General features: G+C 39.1%; 1 protein-coding gene across 3 annotated transcripts in view; it reads right to left on the reverse strand.

Annotated features, from left to right (window-relative positions):
• Window positions 1-18,317, reverse strand: part of Arsk (arylsulfatase family, member K) — a 55,266-nt gene that overhangs the window by 21,836 nt on the left and 15,113 nt on the right. For 2 of the 3 annotated variants that reach the window (NM_001047917.2, XM_087628151.1), the window contains 3 exon segments: window positions 1,022-1,246; window positions 5,964-6,135; window positions 7,307-7,583. In NM_001047917.2, coding sequence (NP_001041382.1) covers window positions 1,022-1,246; window positions 5,964-6,135; window positions 7,307-7,583 — 674 coding nt within the window. 3 annotated transcript variants of the gene reach the window in all.

Raw genomic sequence — 18,317 nt, forward strand, 5'->3', positions numbered from 1 at the left:
CAAAAACATGATCTATATTTTTCCATCACTAAGTGTTGCAAACTAGAGATCATGTATGGATTTACAACCTTACTTCCTAGACTGAGGTGCTCACTCCATGATCATGCTACCCTGAGTGAGGTAGTAACTCCTCTGACTGTTTCCTCATTTCTGTGAGATGTATAATAATAGTACAATACTACTTCTATTTGAAATGTTCAGTTTTGATGAAAATGAGGTAACTTGAAATTTGGGAACAGTACATGGCACACAAGGGCCCTCAGTCAAAATTACTTTACATAAGGCCAGCCTGGTCTATACATAAAGTAAGTTCCAGGACAGCCAAGGCTACACAGAGGGTAGAAAAAAAGGTGCAGCCTTGTTGGAGGAGGTGTGTTACTGGGGCCATGCTTTGACGTTTCAAAAGGAAGAGAATAAAGGGGAAAGACGATATCTATTAGGTCATCTGTTCAGCCTCTTTACCTTCTGTTTTGTTGTCCTGAGTTCTATATTTGTGTCAGAGAACACCTGAGGTATAGCTCCCAGTGCATTCTCTCTGCCTCATGGATGTAGATGGAAATGTCTCAGCTGTTCCTCCCATTATACTATGTCTGTGCACCACCATCACAGACTCTCATCCTCTGAAAAATAAGCCAATTAAATGCTTTCTTTTAAAAGTAGCCTTGGCCAAGGTGCTTTGACTCAGCAACAGAAAAGTAACCGATACATCCTGTAAAAAGTGGATAAACTATTCCATAGTGGAAATACTTGGGTAAGTAGTAGAAAGCTGAATGTTGTATATAAATAAATAAAATAACCTTAGAGTCATATTCTGATTGTGAATCTTTTGAAGAGAATATGACTGAACTGGGTGAAGGCCATAGGAATCTGTGGGCCATCCTATCTTTGCAGTTCAATCCTTGTCTTTGAGAGAACGATTCTGACTCCGTGAGTGAGATGCTTAAGGCAGGAGGATTCTGAATATTTTGTGTTTCTTTTCCTCAGCATTACAAATAAATATTTTCACAACCACAGTACTTACCAAGCATAGTAGGGTAAATATCCACAAGAGAAACAAGACTTGGTACTTGTAGGTTGGCCTTAATTCCTGGTCCCATCATCAAAATAGGAACATGGGCACTAGCTTCATACATACTCATTTTGTAAAACTGGCGGTGTTCCATAGCCATCTCGCCATGGTCCGAAGTATATATAACAATAGTTTTCTGAAGAAGATTTAACTTGTGAAGAGCCAAAATAATTTCACCTACCACAAAAATCCAGAAAAATGAGCTTTAGTTTGTGTTTTAGTTTATCACACTCAAGTTTAAATAACTGGATTGAGTTTGTTGGGATACTTCTTACCATTTGAATAAAACCTACAGTTTGCTTTCTTCTCAGCTGACAGATTGGAGAGAGGAAGGGGGACAGACAGTATCTATCTGATCTCTTCAGTTGTTTTACCTGGTATCATGCTGTCCTGGGTTTTTATGTTCCTGACAGAGAACACCTGAGACTAGAGGGGCTTCTTCCTTTTAGAGCCTCAAATGAGGAAAGACAGGCAAATCTGGAGTCACTACTGTATATGATTCAGACGTTAAATCAAGGAAGATCACTATCACTAATGATCCACAATTTCTGCACAATAAGTGTGGCTGAGAGCACTGAGAACTTCCCTGCTACCTTTGCTCCTAAATCCTTATGCCACTGTCCTTTTCTGCTCCTAAAAATGACTTAGAGTTATGGATATCCCACCCTTAAAGAAGGGTGAGCCACACAGACAGTACAAGCCATGACTTGATTAGCTGAGCTGTAACATTTGGAGAGACTTTGTCTCCTTGACTTGGAAGTTGCTTCTTACTGAAATTATGAGAATCACAATAAAGGAAAAACTTCATTAAAACTTCAGATAATATTAGGCATATTCAGAGTAGTATGTCCTTAGACTTAGACCTTCTGCAGCTTCCTTGTCTAATTCTTTAGCAGGGGACACAAGTTCTTCATCTTAAGTGCTCTATACTTAACATCCTCAACTATTTGGTGAATCTAGTAGTCCTAGATCACATAGTATACTCTGAAAAGTATATTAGATTATGCCTTTTGTTTCTGTGTGAATGCCCTTTCTCCTACACTTCAGTCATGTTTTTACCCTTCTTTTATGAGTATTAGATATGAAGTATTAGATAGTGAAGCCTTCTCTTGTAGAGGAATTTTAATTTAGCAATATGGCTCCTTGAAATATAGACACGCCCTTACCACACACCTTTAATCCCTAATAATGCAGTTAAGGTTAGTTTCTTACATTAGAAGAAAGCAATCATGTTTGAAAATTGTTGTTGTAAAATTGTAATAAAATAATGCTTTTATCCCTCACTAGGTCCGGCACTGCAGTGCCCCAAGATATCTGGTAGATATCTTCATCTCAGTCAGCAGAGCCTCTCACATGCTTTGCTCTATCCCATATCACACTGCCGATGACTTCTCTCTGAGCCTGACAACAATCTCTACCCATCTAGCTTCGAAGGCAGGTTGCCACCATGCCAGAAATAAACATTTTAATTCCGTGGTGGCCTAGTGTCTCCAGCCACCACATACTCTCTTGAACTTAAATAGCCACATGAAGAAACACACAACACAATAACCTCTGATCCAACTGATAAGATATAATTGCTTACCTAGACATCCAAATCCCTGTACACATCCATCCCTTAAGAATATTCATAACAACCTATAAATGTGCAAAGAGGAAACTTTACATCTGCCTCCATGTTCTCTCTGCTGTCTCTCTCCCTCACTCTAGTCTCCTAATCTCTCTAAAACTTTCCCCCTGCCTATCCTTCTTTCTCGTCCAATGACAGGCCTCGTTCTATCTTGTACCTGCCTTCACCTGCATGACATCATCCTACAGAAAGTGATGTCTAATTCAGAGGTAGACAAAATGATGAATCAGAGAAAGGTTTGTCAGGATCAGTCAGACATAGGATATGCCCAGCTCTCACAGAAATATCACAGGAAAGAGCAATGACTTAAAAGAACAGCATATATAGAGAGAGGGAGAGGGAGAGGGAGAGGGAGAGGGAGAGGGAGAGGGAGAGGGAGAGGGAGAGGGAGAGGGAGAGGGAGAGGGAGAGGGAGAGGGAGAGGGAGAGGGAGAGGGAGGGAGAGAGAGAGAGAGAGAGAGAGAGAGGGAGAGAGAGAGAGAGAGAGAGAGAGAGAGAGAGAGGTTTTACCAGGATAGTTTTATATAGACAGGCTATAGGTGAAGACAAAATGAACCAGAGAATAAGGAGTCAGAAGACTAGAACAGACTTCCAGAGTTAGCTTGAGGTCAAGCAGAACAATTCAGTGAGAAGTTGAGAGAAGCCAGATTGAATCAGCCAGCTTAGAGGAGTTTGAGACAGAACAACTGAATTGATCCAGCCAGAATTCAGAAAGAGGTAGAAAGGGTGAGCACATCTGGCAAATAAAAGCTACATTTACATCTGACTTCTGAGGAAATAAAAGCAATATTTACACTTTCTTCTTCTCCACACCCAATCATTCATTCTCCAAGCTCCCTATGGTTTATCTGCAACTGCAGTAATATGAACACTGGTATTTATCTGTATGTATGCCCATCTATATGCATACATGAGCCATAGCAACAGGGTGGAGGTCAGAGGACAACTTCGGGAGGTGGTTCTTTCCTTCCTCCATTGCTTGGTGACAAGCATGTTACTGCTCCATCTTGCTGGCTGCACTGAGTTTGTCTGATGAAGCCTGACTGATCAGGTACTGTGTTGGGCACTATATTGAATACTACTAAGAAATAACATTCTTTCTGTGGACTTCTTTTTTTTTTTTTTGAAGAAAGGAGTTTCATTTGTTGGAAAACTACATGTGTAAAAAATCTTATTTGTGTCACAACATGGCAGTTGTCATCAATCATATAGTGGAAGGAGATGCAAGAAATCACAAGAGAATGAGAAAGCAAGAAGATTGTGTACTTCTATCTTAATGTACAGGCATTAAAAAGTATAAGTTACAAGGCATGTAAAGTTAAAAATATAAGGTCTATTTAAAATATCTTATTTATCTCCTTTCTAAAAAAAGAAATAACACATTAATTTAAGATATTACAATTATTTCTCCATCCCATGGCCTTTATATTTTCTGCCTAGAATGTCCTTCTTTTTGCTCTTTACATGACTGACTTTTTTCTCACTTTTTGGCTCACAAACCATCTCCTCAAAGGTATCTACCCCAGTTAGAAAAAAATGGAAATGTAAAATTAAAATGATGAAATTCACCATTTACTTTTGTTTACACCTTCTACTATTTACATCACTTTACCACAGTCTGTTCACCTCTGAACCTCTGCTAATTTTCTTAGTGTCTGTGAAGACACTTCAAGAGCTATACTGTCTCATTCCCTACAGCAGCATTGAGTATGCACTATTTCACTCTAGAAGATGCACTTGCAAACTCTGAAAGCAATTTGAGGATGCAGATGACGAGACACTTCCTAGCACTCAACTGTCAGATGGAGTTATGGCTAAAGAAACACTTAAAATATTACTGTCCCACTGTCCTAATGAGGGAGAACTTGGAAAGTTCCTCTTTTCTTTCTGCTACATGCTATTCACTCAGTGAGCACTTCTAACCATGCTGGGTGGTTATTCTCAATGTGTTTTGGTGAGTAGAAAGAGGTGCTTGCCCACACTTCACCAATGCAGTTGTGTTTTATTCCAAAATATAGCAAAGTGAAACAACGCTGAGAAAATAACTTGTCATCCTAACAGTTGCTTTTAAAAACAAGGTTTCTTCAGTAGGAACTGGAAACAGTACTGCAGCCAACAGCCAGAACCCGTCCACAATCATGTTACCGAGGCAGGCTTGTCTGAGTTTCCTTTGAGCCAGAGTCTCAGAGTCTGTAGTCATCAGAGGAAATGGATCTGAGCTGTGGGCAAGCCTTACTCTACAGGGTCTAGGGAGAATTAATTTATTTGTAGGTATTATATGTGTGGAAACAGTTTATAAACACTAACAAAGAAGTCTCTGTTTAAAAAGGATTATTAGAGGTGTTAAAATGAGACTGGTCCATCCTCAGTAAAACCAGTAAGACAGGAAAGTAAATATTGAGGTGCTCATTATCTAAGCTGAAGATATTTTTCACAAAGAAATGTACATGCTGACTGGACATCTGTCAGCTTCTAGAATGAGCTGTAAACATGCTTAAAATGATGGTGAAGCAAACATGAGTGCTAAGTTCTTTTTATAACACCTTAATCTACCATCTGCCTTACTCCTAAGACTGACATTTCCAGTAATTATAAGATTTGTGTTGGAATTTTCTCACTTTAAAACACATGAATGATTTTATAAAAATAATTTCATCTACAGCTTTTATTAGCAAGTCATTTTTTTAACTTTACATAAAAATATCACTTGACAATGATACAAAGCATCTGTTAGAAGTTAACATGTTTGAAGAAAAGTTAAAGAGATTTTTCTACTCTTAATTCTTCTATATGTCTATCCACTGGGCTTCTGAGAACCGTTCAGCAAATTCTCAGGTTCAACAGAAGGAGTTTGTGGTCACAAATCACCGAGTTGATTCCTCTCCATCAGTGTTTGAAATGTCAAACTCCTCATGTCTTGGAAGTAAGCTGACTTATAATTACTTGCCGCATGCCTGTGTTCAGCAAAGTACAGATTTGTTTAAGGCCGATTGTATTTTGTTTCAAGTAGAAAACAGCTTTCTGTGACTCTTTTTTATGTATGAACAAATCTGAGAATTATAAATAATTAAAATAGGAAGGGCCCTTTATTCTGTTATTAAGGTATTTTTGTAGGTAAAGAGTCTCAAAGTTCTAAGTCTTAGGTATCTAAGCAACTGCTTTAAGAAATATCTGAGGATGCTCCTGCAAGCCCCAATTAGCACAATCATAATTTGTTGGAAAAATATTTTCTTCATGAAATTGCTTATTAATTATACCACCTACCTAGCATGGCATCTGTCTCAGCACACATAGCATAATAAAATGCTCTAATGTTCTTAATTTCATTTTCAGTAAACTTCCCAGTGCAGTTTTTTGTGTAGGAGGAGTAATAATCCACAGGATGCATTTCTGACAAAGCCAACCACTTTGGGATTTTGATTGCATCGTAAGCTACCTGAAAAGGAAGAAGAAAAAGCTTTACATTTGCAAAGTCAAAATATCCCTTTCTTCCAGTGAGTGTCTGTGGTGAACTCTGAAACGTTTCGTACATAGAATGATTGAAAAGAATGGCTATGCAGCATGGCATTTCTCCGAGTTCGGAATGGGCTGAGTAAACCTATTTACAGTATCTGGAGCAGGGGTGTTTGAGATTTTTCCTGGCTTTCCTCAAAGGTTAATAGGAGAATCGATTTATCTGCCAGTGAGAACTTCACAAGTCACTTTACAAAAGTGGAAAGAAAGAAGACTCGATAAAGATGAATACTCAGTAAAGAAAGGAAACACACTAAGACTAGAGTGAATTCAAACCACACATATATGAAATTATAGAAGAAAAAGCTGGTCTTGGATACTGACAGTGCTGCCATCCCAAAGAATCCAGATTCACAGTCAGAGAAACTTAGGGACAGGACTCCTATTTAAGCAGATAAACCAATTTGAAAAGGCTCGAGATTCAAACAGGAGAGGCAGTGGTAAAATGTTCATCTTAAAGGAACTATTGCAGATCTACACTGGAAGTCAAAAAGTAAAATATAGGAAGGTAATCCAAATAGAGAAAGAAATATGACAATTTGCCAAGCCAAGAGAAGATGCTTGCTGTAGGTCAGCTGCACAGGGGAAGGTGGGAAGTGCTCACACTGTGCCTAGTATACTTTTTACAGCACTTATCTGAAGTACTTCTGCTTTTAGCACAGAATACTAAATAATACATTTTGATATTTCTTTTTTTACTGACAACCCAAAGCAAAATTTTAAATATTTTGACAGGTGTTTTTAACATTTCTAGAAAAAAATGATAATTTTTTTTCCTTTTACAATTAAGAGCATTTATTTGCAGTTTAATTCTGTATGGTTATTTTTACCATCCTGAACAAGGGGAAGTGAGGCCTGCCCACACCCAAAGATAGTGTCTTTAGCTCCATTTTATAGACATATCACATGTACATCTATACGGTTAGCAAGCTCTAACATTTTATTTCAAAAATAGCCTTTGAACAAATTTATGACCAGTTTAGTTTAAAAGTATAAGCTCCAAATTTTTCCATAAAAATAATAAAAGAATGAGCTAATGCCAGGTGGCTTTGCATGTGTCAGTGCCTGCTTTTGGGCATGCATAGAATACTTACCTTTTCAAGCCAGTAAAGAGAAGTGTGAAATGTAGAAGAGCCAAAGTTTTCTCCTGAAGATGGTGAAGGGTAAGGATGTGGCAAATTCAATCCCAAGTAAAGGACAAATGGTTTGGTGGAGTTAACCTGTCTTAGCCAAGCAATTGCTTTGTCTGTATTCTGCCAGTCCTTGTCCATCACTCTCCTTCTATTCTTATCAGGGATAAGATTAATTATGGGCCTGCCCTCTTGTCGCAGCAAGAATGCAACGTCTCTTGTCCATGCTTCCACACGGTTACTGAGGGTATAAAAAAAAAAGTGTTCAGAAAATGTTCATGCAACCTTAGAAACTGGCTAAATAAATGCCAGAAAGCAACAGGAAAAATGGTCTTCAGACTCCCCTGTGGAAGTGTTTAGATAACTGTATCACATCTCAGTTAAAAGTTGTTGAGTATTACAGATTTAAGAACTATGAAAAACAAATGAATATTCATTTGTGCTAAGATTAAGACAATTTACTTAGAACAGTTAAAGAATTTTTTTTTTTAAAGAGAAAGATATTTAGTTGTGCTGGCTGCTGTTAGGTCAACTTGACACAAGCTAGAGTTATCTGAAAAGAGGGGACCTCAGTGGAGAAAATACTTCTATAGATCCGATCCAGCTGTAAGGTATTTTCTTAATTAGATATTGATGGGAAGGACTCAGCCCACTGTGGGTGCTGCCATCCATGGGCTGGTGGTCCTATTTTCTAGATGAAAGCAGGCTGAGAAAACCATGGGGAGCAAGCTACTAAGCAGCATCCCAATATGGCCTCTGCATAAGCTCCTGCCACTGGTTTCCCCCATTTGAGTCCCTGTCCTGACTTCCTTCAATGATGAGCAGTAATGTGGAGATGTGAGCCAGATAAACTCTTTACTTTCTCAACTTGCTTTGGTCATGGTGCTTTATGACAGCAATAGTGACTCGAACTAAGACAGTTAAATATTCATAGTCCTAGCAGTTTTCTTTTCCATTGAATTTTCTAGCATTTTAGTATCTTTCTTAATGCCAATCAACCAGAGCTTCCAGGGACTAAACCACCACCGAAAGACTATACATGGATGGATCTAGAGCTCCAACTGCATATGTAGCAGAGAATAGCCTTGTTGGGGCACCAGTGGAAGGGGAAGCCCTTGGTCCTGCCAAGGGTGGACCCCTAGTGCAGGGGAATATGGGGGGCAGTAAGGGGGGCACTCAGGGGGATGTATGGGGAGAATACCCATATGGGGGAGGGGGATGGGATGGAATGGGGGCTTAAGGACAGGAAACTGGGAAGAGGAATAACATTTGAAATGTAAGTAAAGAAATATATCTAATGAAAAATTAATAATAAAAATATTTTTAACCAAAGGTACTATAATTTGATAAAGTTTTTAGGGAGACATAACTACAGAATCAGAGGAAATTCAAAAAAATCATCAGATCCTACTACAAAAGCCTATATTCAACAAAACTTGAAAATCTGCAGGAAATGGACAATTTCCTAGACAGATACCAGGTACCAAAGTTAAATCAGGAACAGATAAACCAGTTAAACAACCCCATAACTTCTAACGAAATAGAAGCAGTCATTAAAGGTCTTCAAACCAAAAAGAGCCCAGGTCCAGATGGGTTCAGTGCAGAATTCTATCAGACCTTCATAGAAGACCTCATACCAATACTATCCAAACTATTCCACAAAATTGAAACAGATGGAGCACTACCGAATTCCTTCTATGAAGCCACAATTACCCTTATACCTAAACCACACAAAGACCCAACAAAGAAGGAGAACTTCAGACCAATTTCCCTTATGAATATCGATGCAAAAGTACTCAATAAAATTCTGGCAAACCGAATCCAAGAGCACATCAAAACAATCATCCACCATGATCAAGTAGGCTTTATCCCAGGCATGCAGGGATGGTTTAATATATGGAAAACCATTAACGTGATCCATTATATAAACAAACTGAAAGAAGAAAACCACATGATCATTTCATTAGATGCTGAGAAAGCATTTGACAAAATTCAACACGCCCTCATGATAAAAAATCTGGAAAGAATAGGAATTCAAGGCCCATACCTAAACATAGTAAAAGCCATATACACAGCAAACCAGTAACTAACATTAAACTAAATGGAGAGAAACTTGAAGCAATCCCACTAAAATAGACAAGGCTGCGCACTCTCTCCCTACTTATTCAATATAGTTCTTGAAGTTCTAGCCAGAGCAATCAGACAACAAAAGGAAATCAAGGGGATACAGATTGGATAAGAAGAAGTCAAAATATCACTATTTGCAGATGATATGATAGTATATTTAAGCGATCCCAAAAGTTCCACCAGAGAACTACTAAACCTGATAAACATCTTCAGCAAAGTGGCTGGGGATAAAATTAACTCAAATAAATCAGTAGCCTTCTTCTACACAGAAGAGAAACAGGCCGAGAAAGAAATTAGGGAAACGACACCCTTCATAATAGACCCAAATGATATAAAATACCTTGGTGTGACTTTAACCAAGCAAATAAAAGATCTGCATGATAAGAACTTCAAGCCTTTGAAGAAAGAAACTGAAGAAGACCTCAGAAGATGGAAAGATCTCCCATGCTCATGGATTGGCAGGATTAACATAGTAAAGATGGCCATTTTACCAAAAGCAGTCTACAGATTCAATGCAATCCCCATCAAAATACCTATCCAATTCTTCAGAGAGTTAGACAAAACAATTTGCAAATTCATCTGGAATAACAAAAAACCCAGGATAGCTAAAACTATCCTCAACAATAAAAGGACCACTGGGGGAATCACTATCCCTGAACTCAAACAGTATTACAGAGCAATAATGATAAAAACTGCATGGTATTGGTACAGAGACAGACAGATAGACCAGTGGAATAGAAGTGAAGACCCAGAAATGAATCCACACACCTATGGTCAGTTGATTTTTGACAAAGGAGCCAAAACCATCCAATGAAAAAAAGGACAGCATTTTCAGCAAACGGTGCTGGTCCAACTGGACGTCAGGATGTAGAAGAATGCGTATCGCTCCATGCTCATCACCCTGTACAAAGCTTAAGTCCAAGTGGATCAAGGACCTCCACATCAAACCAGATACACTCAAACTAATAGAAGAAAAACTAGGGCAGCATCTCGAACACATGGGCACTGGAGAACATTTCGTGAACAAAACACCAATGGCTTATGCTCTAAGATCAAGAATCGACAAATGGGATCTCATAAATCTGCAAAGCTTCTGTAAGGCAAAGGAGACTGTGGTTAGGACAAAACAACAACCAACAGATTGGGGAAAGATCTTTAACAATCCTACAATGGATAGAGGGCTTATATCCAAAATATACAAAGAACTCAAGAAATTAGAGAGCAGGGAGACAAATAACCCTATTAAAAAAACGGAGTTCAAAGCTAAACAAAGACTTCACAGCTGAGGAATGCCGAATGGCTGAGAAACACCTAAAGAAATGTTCAACATCTTTAGTCATAAGGGAAATGCAAATCAAAACAACCCTGAGATTTCACCTCACACCAGTGACAATGGCTAAGATCAAAAACTCAGGTGACAGCAAATGCTGGCGAGGATGTGGGAACACTCCTCCATTGTTGGTGGGGTTGCAGACTGATACAAGCATTCTGGAAATCAGTCTGGAGGTTCCTCAGAAAATTGGACATTGAACTACCTGAGGACTCAGCTATACCTCTCTTGTGCATATACCCAAAAGATGCCCTAACATATAACAAAGACACATGCTCCACTATGTTCATAGCAGCCTTATTTATAATAGCCAGAAGCTGGAAAGAACCCAGATGCCCTTCAACAGAGGAATGGATACAGAAAATGTGGTACATCTACACAATGGAATATTACTCAGCTATCAAAAACAATGACTTTATGAAATTCGTAGGCAAATGGTTGGAACTGGAAAATATCATCCTGAGTGAGGTAACCCAATCACAGAAGAACACACATGGTATGCACTCATTGATAAGTGGCTATTAGCCCAAATGCTTGAATTACCCTAGATGCCTAGAACAAATGAAACTCAAGACGGATGATCAAAATGTGAATGCTTCACTCCTTCTTTAAAAGGGGAACAAGAATACCCTCGGCAGGGAATAGAGAGGCAAAGATTAAAACAGACACAGAAGGAACACCCATTCAGAGCCTGCCCCACATGTGGCCCTTGCATATACAGCCATCCAATTAGACAAGATGGATGAAGCAAAGAAGTGCAGGCCGACAGGAGCCGGATGTAGATCGCTCCTGAGAGACACAGGCAGAATACAGCAAATACAGAGGCGAATACCAGCAGCAAAATACTGAACTGAGAACGGGACCACTGTTGAAGGAATGAGAGAAAGGACTGGAAGTGCTTGAAGGGGCTCGAGACCCCATATGAACAACATTGCCAAGCAACCAGAGCTTCCAGGGACTAAGCCACTACCCAAAGACTATACATGGACTGACCCTGGACTCTGACCTCATAGGTAGCAATAAATAGACTAGTAAGAGCACAAGCAGAAGGGGAAGCCCTTGGTCCTGCCAAGACTGAACCCCCAGTGAACGTGATTGTTGGGGGAAGGGCGGTAATGGGGGGATTATGGGGAGGGGAACATCAATATCGAAGGGGAGAGGGAGGGGTTAGGGGGATGTTGGCCCAGAAACCGGGGAAGGGAATAACAATCGAAATGTAAATAAGAAATATTCAATTTAATAAAGATTAAAAAAAAAAGAAGTGCCTTTAAGTGCTCTATCGGATTAGCAATGTTTTTTAAAGAATCTAGATAATATCTCCAGCAAAATTATATTTCTTGTTAAAACATAATACTCAGAAGAAATTTCAGACCAGAAAATGACCAATGGCCTATCCATGGCATGGATGATGGCAAATGAAAATTTTCCTCCCCACTCCTCTTGATAATTGAAGGTAGACAAAGAAATTGAAGAGGCCATAATAAAAATATTTTTATAGTACATAGTTAATAACCTTTAATAAAAATTTCGAATTTTAGCAGAATTTCTCCTAACATATTCTAACTAATTTTAATAGATGTGAAACTCCAAAATTGAATTTTTCTGGGAAAAATTCACCATACTATAAAGCATATGTTAGCTTCTCAGTCTTTTGTTGATGTGTGGATATGAGGAAGCAAAGAACTTTTTTGTTAACTTAGCAGTATTATTCTACAGGAAATATTACTGAGAAATTACTAAGAAACAAACTGGCAATGCAACTGAACTAGCTGCTCATCTTTGGAATGGCTCAGGGATGGACAAGCGTTTACTGTGCTGAGTCCTTACCATAGTGAACCCTACGATTCAGTCAGGAATGAATCTAGAGCAAAGGAAGATTATTAGGCTTTCTGTTGATTAACGTTATTAATAAAACTTTTTTTGGTGCAATTATAAAACCTGTTAAGGCTAGCTGGCTGTATCCTTTCCCCTTTATGAAGCAAAGCCTAGAGAGCATATGTGAGGTCACTGGAGCATGTTCATGAAGCACTGAGACCTTCTCTTTCCTCTCTTTCTTTCTTCCTGGCGTCTGTGATGTAAAGAGGCATTCCTTCCTGCACACTCCTGCCATGACCCTCTGCTTCATCATAGACCAGGACAACAGCGCCACTGAACCATGAACTGCAGCTTCTGAAAGCTCAAGTCAAATCTTCCCACATTAAAAGTTAATCTCTCAATGGGGAAGGATGGGGAGGGGAACACCCATAAAGAAGGGGAGGGGGAGAGATTAGGGGGATGTTTGCCCGGAAACCGGGAAAGGGAATAACACTTGAAATGTAAATAAGAAATACTCAAGTTAATAAAAAAAATTTTGGGTACATAGCTAAACAAAGAATTCTCAGCCAAGGAATATTGTATGGCTGAGAAGTACCTAAAGAAATCTTCATACTTAGTCATCAGGAAAATGCAAATCAAAACAACCCTGAGATTGGGGAGACCTCACACGAGTGAGAATGGATAAGATCAAAAACCCAGGTGAAAACAGATGCTGGTGAAGATGTGGAGAAAGAGGAACACTCCTCCATTGTTAGTGGGATTGCAGACTGGTACAACCATTCTGGAAATCAGTCTGGAGGTTCCTAAGAAAATTGGGCATAGTACTACCTCAAGACCGAGCTGTACCTCAAGACCGCACATATATACAGGAGTGAAAAAATTACATAGACTCTCAAAACCAATCACTAGCCCTACAGGCATTAGAGTTTGGGAGGCAGAGGCAGGTGGATCTCTGAGTTCGAGTCTCACCTCATCTCCATATTGAATTCCAGGAATGCCAGTGCCATCTTGCAAAACCAAACCAAGAAAACAAAACAATTCACTAGAAATCATTATGGGACTCTACTGGAGAATAAAAAGTAGGTTCTAGTATAAAGAGTACAATGGAATGATTTAAAGTTTATTATTACTTTTAGAGAGCAAAATATTTCCAGAGATTCTGAAATCCAAACTATTTAATGAAGCATAGACTTTATTTTCTAATAGGCTCTGGCCTATCAGTCAAGTCCTTCAGTATAATTTTAGAGCCTCACTTCTCTGTTTTCGTTCCTTTTATGCCCTCCAAATGGTTTGTTTGTGGCTAGTTGGGTGTCTTTGTTAAGACATTTCTCCTTCCTGTTCTTTTTGTGCACCTATTTATTGATGGTTTACTTCTATGGGGCCTATCAAATTCAAAATGGCATTAAGTATAGGACGTAAATACACATGCCATTAAGGAAATAGTGAAGACTATATAACAGATTTTAAATGAACTTGAAGTCCCTAAAGTAGAAAGTAAAGTTTACCATATACAGCTAAACTTATTATATTGCCTTACATTTTAAAATTTAAAATTAATTTATTATTAAAATATTAAAAACCCTAAGACTTGTAATGAGTTTATAGGCTCAAAATTATTACTTCTGTGTTTTATGAGAATGATGGTATGAATTGTGGATAGGCTGGGGATTTAGCTGAATTTGTTTAGCATGTGTGAGGCCTGGGTTTCAGTAACACAAATAAAGCAAAGCAAACCTGAGTCATGGAAGATGAACCCTCTGATATCTTGAGCCTGTTCAGCTGCACATGTTCTAGCTATCAGAAGGATTCTGGGTAATAAAACCAGACCAAAAACCAACCAACCAACCAACCAACCAACCAACTAACCAACCAACCAAAAACCAACCAACCAACCAACCAACTAACCAACCAATCATACAAACAAACAAAAACCAACTAAACAAAAACCCAAAATATCTTTTACTATTGTAAAGATGATGCTACGAGTATATTCAGGACAATGTGACATTCTTCTGGACAGTAAATTTAAAACAGAGTAAAATGGGGAGTCCTAAAGGTAACTACTAATATGTCTATTCTTCTTAAGAATAACCTTATTGTGGAGAAGCCATCTAAAAATGCAACAAATATCATGTCAGATTACAAAATCATAATAGGTAGAAATGAGATAAACAGTGTTATGCATTAGGCACTGGACTTCCAGGGTGGTAGAGGGCTTTTTTGGTCATTGTTCTGAGCTTTATGGTCTCTATTTTGTCCCCATCTGATTCTATCTGGACAGCTTTTGTGCTGGTCTGGAGGAGTAAAGCGGGCACTGTGCTTCCTATGCAGTTTACCAAAGTTTCAAGTGTTAACAGTTCTGCATGTATCTGTTGTTTCATTTGGGAAATAGCCCTCTAGTTTCATTTGTTTAGAAGGATTAAGAAAATGTTTCTTCTGAGCAGATTTAAAAGAAATCTGTCTTCATGAGGAGAGAAAATACATAATTAGAAGATGCAATGACAGATGATTTATAGTTTTCATTAGTCAAATAGCATAGCAGTTTGATTGATTTGTTTTTCTGATAACATTAGATGGTGTAATAGTTGTCTAGTTGCTGTGATAAAATATCCTAACAAAAGCAACTGAGGGGAAAAGAGGTTTATTCTGACCTGTAGTTTTAGAGTATTTACCATGGCAGGGAAGTCATGCATACTATGGCAGCTGGTCATGTCACATCTGGTGTCAGCAAGCAGAGAGACACATATTTGTGCTCAACTCTTTGTCTCCTTCTTATTCAGTCTGGAACCTGAGTCCTAGGGCAACACTCAGCTGCCCTGAGTGGCATGTATCAACACCCTTTCCTGCCATTCCCCTGCCCATCAAGTCCCCCAGGCCATGCCCAGCTGCTCTGAGACTTGCACTGCTCCCTAAGTTCCATTCTCCAGCCCAAGGCTGCTTACTGGAGGCCTGCTGCACCAGGAACATCCAGGACCAACAAGATGCCTAAGGGCCAGCATAAGAACACAATCACCAAAAGGAGAGCAATATGATACCTTCAGAGCACGACTATCTTACTATAGCAAACCCAGGATATCCTAACATAAGCAAACCACAGGAAAGTTACCTTAAATAGACTCTTATAAAGATAATAGCGGCCTTTAAAGAGGAAATTAAAAAAAATCCCTTAAAGAAACACAGGAAAAACAAGAAGTTAAGGAAATGAATAAAACTCTTCAATACCTAAATGTGGAAACAGAAGCAATAAAGAAAACACAAATTGAGGGAATTCTGGAGATGGAAAAATCTAAGGAAGAGAACAGGAACAACAGATACAAGATCAACAGAATACTTCCAGGGACTAAGCCACTACCTAAGGACTATACATGGACTGACCGTGGACTCTGACCTCATAGGTAGCAATGAATATCCTAGTAAGATCACCAGTGGAAGGGGAAGCCCTGGGTCCTGCTAAGACTGAACCCCCAGTGAACGTGATTGTTGGGGGGAGGGCGGTAATGGGGGGAGGACGGGGAGGGGAACACCCATAAAGAAGGGGAGGGGGAGGGATTAGGGGGATGTTTGCCCGGAAACCGGGAAAGGGAATAACACTCGAAATGTATATAAGAAATACTCAAGTTAATAAAAAAAATCAACAGAATACAGGAAATAAAAGAGAGAATCTCAAGCATAGAAGATATGACACAAGAAACTGATAAATTAGCCAAATGTCAGGACAGGGAGGCGGGAGGGAGTGGGTGGATGGATTGGGGCGCACCCTCATAGAAGCAGGGGGAAGGGGATGGGAAAGGGGATTTCTAAAGGGGAAACTGGGAAAGGGGATAACATTTGAAATGTAAATAAAGAAAATATCCAATAAAAAAAGAAAATGATAAATCTAAAAAAATTCGTGAAACAAAACATCCAAGAAACTTGGGATACTATGAAAAGACCTAATCTAAGAATAATAGGAACAGAAGAGGGTGAAACAAGCTCTAAGGACCAGAAAGTATTTTCAATAAAAATCACGGAAGAAAAATTTTCCAACCTAAAGAAAGAGATGCCTATAAACATACAAAAAGCTTATAGAACACCAATTAGACTGGACCAGAAAAGAAACACCTTCAGCCACGTAATAATTAAAACATAAAATCTACAGAACAAAGAAAGAATATTAAAAGCTGCAAGGGAAAAAGGTCAAGTAACATATAAAGGCAGACTTTTCAGAATTACACCAGACCTCTCAACAGAGACTCTAAAACTAGAAGGGCATGGAGAGATGCATGCAGTCTCAGATACTGCGGATATCAACCTAGACTACTATACCTAGCAATGACACAAGAATGTCCCAGATGCCAGGAAAGCAAGAGGCTCCCAGGGCCCAAGAGGGATGAGAGTAGTTGAAATGCCCAACAGAGGGTTGGGAGAACCTGTAGAAACCATATCCTGAGGTTAGGCAAGGTCCCCGGTTGGAGGTTGGAGCCACCCACTCATCTCCAACCCAGAATGGCTCCTGTCTAATGGAAATATGGGGACAATGTGTGAAACAGAGACTGAAGGAAAGGCCATCCATAGACTGCCCTACCCAGGGATCATCCCATATACGGACATCAAACCCAGATAGTAATGTGAATGCCAAGAAGTACTTGCTGATAGGAGCCTGATATGTATGTCTTCTGAGAGACTTTGCCAGAGTCTGACAAATACAGAGGCTGATGCTCATGGCCAACCATTGGATTGGACTGAGCATAGGGATCACAATGAAGGAGTTAAAGAAAGGACTGAAGGAGCTGAAGGCGTTTGCAACACCATAGGAAGAACAACAACATCAGTTAACCAAACCCCACCAGAGCTCCCAGGGACTGAACCACCAACCAAAGAGGGACCTATGGCTCTAGTTACAGATGTTACAGAGGATGGCATAGTCTGGTATCAATAGGAGGAAAGGCTCTTGGTCCTTTAAATGCTCTCTTCCCCAGTGCAGGGGAATGCCATGGCAGTGAGGTGGGAGTGGGTTGGTGGGAGGGGGAACACCCTTATAGATAGGGGGTTTTCAGAGGGGACACCAGGAAAGGGAATAACATTTGAAATGTAAATATATAAAATACCCAATAAAAAAATAAAAAAAAAATCTTTGTTCAACTCTAACCAAGCAAGTGAAAGACTTGTATGACAAGAACTTCAAGTCTCTAAAAAAAAAAAAAAAAAAATGAAGAAGATATCAAAAAATGGAAAGATCTCCCATGTTCATGGATCTGTAGAATTAACATAGTGAAAATGGCTATCTTACTAAAAGCAATCTACAGATTCATTGAAATTTCCATCAAAATTCCAACACGGTTCTTTACAGACCTTGGAAGAGAAATTCTCACATTCCTATGGATAAATGATAATCCAGGATAGAGAAAACAACCCTGTACCGTAAAAGAACTTCTGGAGTGATAACCATCCCTGATTTCAAGTTGTCCTACAGAGCAATAGTAATAAAAACTGCATGGTATTGGTACAGAGAAAGACAGGTTGATCAATGGAATAGAACTGAAGACACAGAAATAAACTGGCATATTTAATGGACACTTAATATTTGACAAAGAAGCCCAAACCATACAACAGAAAAATAAAAGCACCTTCAACAATTGGTGCTGGTCTAACTAGATGCCTGCTTGTAGAAGAACACAAATAGTTCTATATCTTGCACAAAACTCAAGTCCAAGTGGATCAAAG

Source organism: Rattus norvegicus, chromosome 2, assembly GCF_021556685.1.
Source record: "Rattus norvegicus strain SHRSP/BbbUtx chromosome 2, alternate assembly SHRSP_T2T, whole genome shotgun sequence".
Lineage (NCBI taxonomy): Eukaryota > Metazoa > Chordata > Mammalia > Rodentia > Muridae > Rattus > Rattus norvegicus.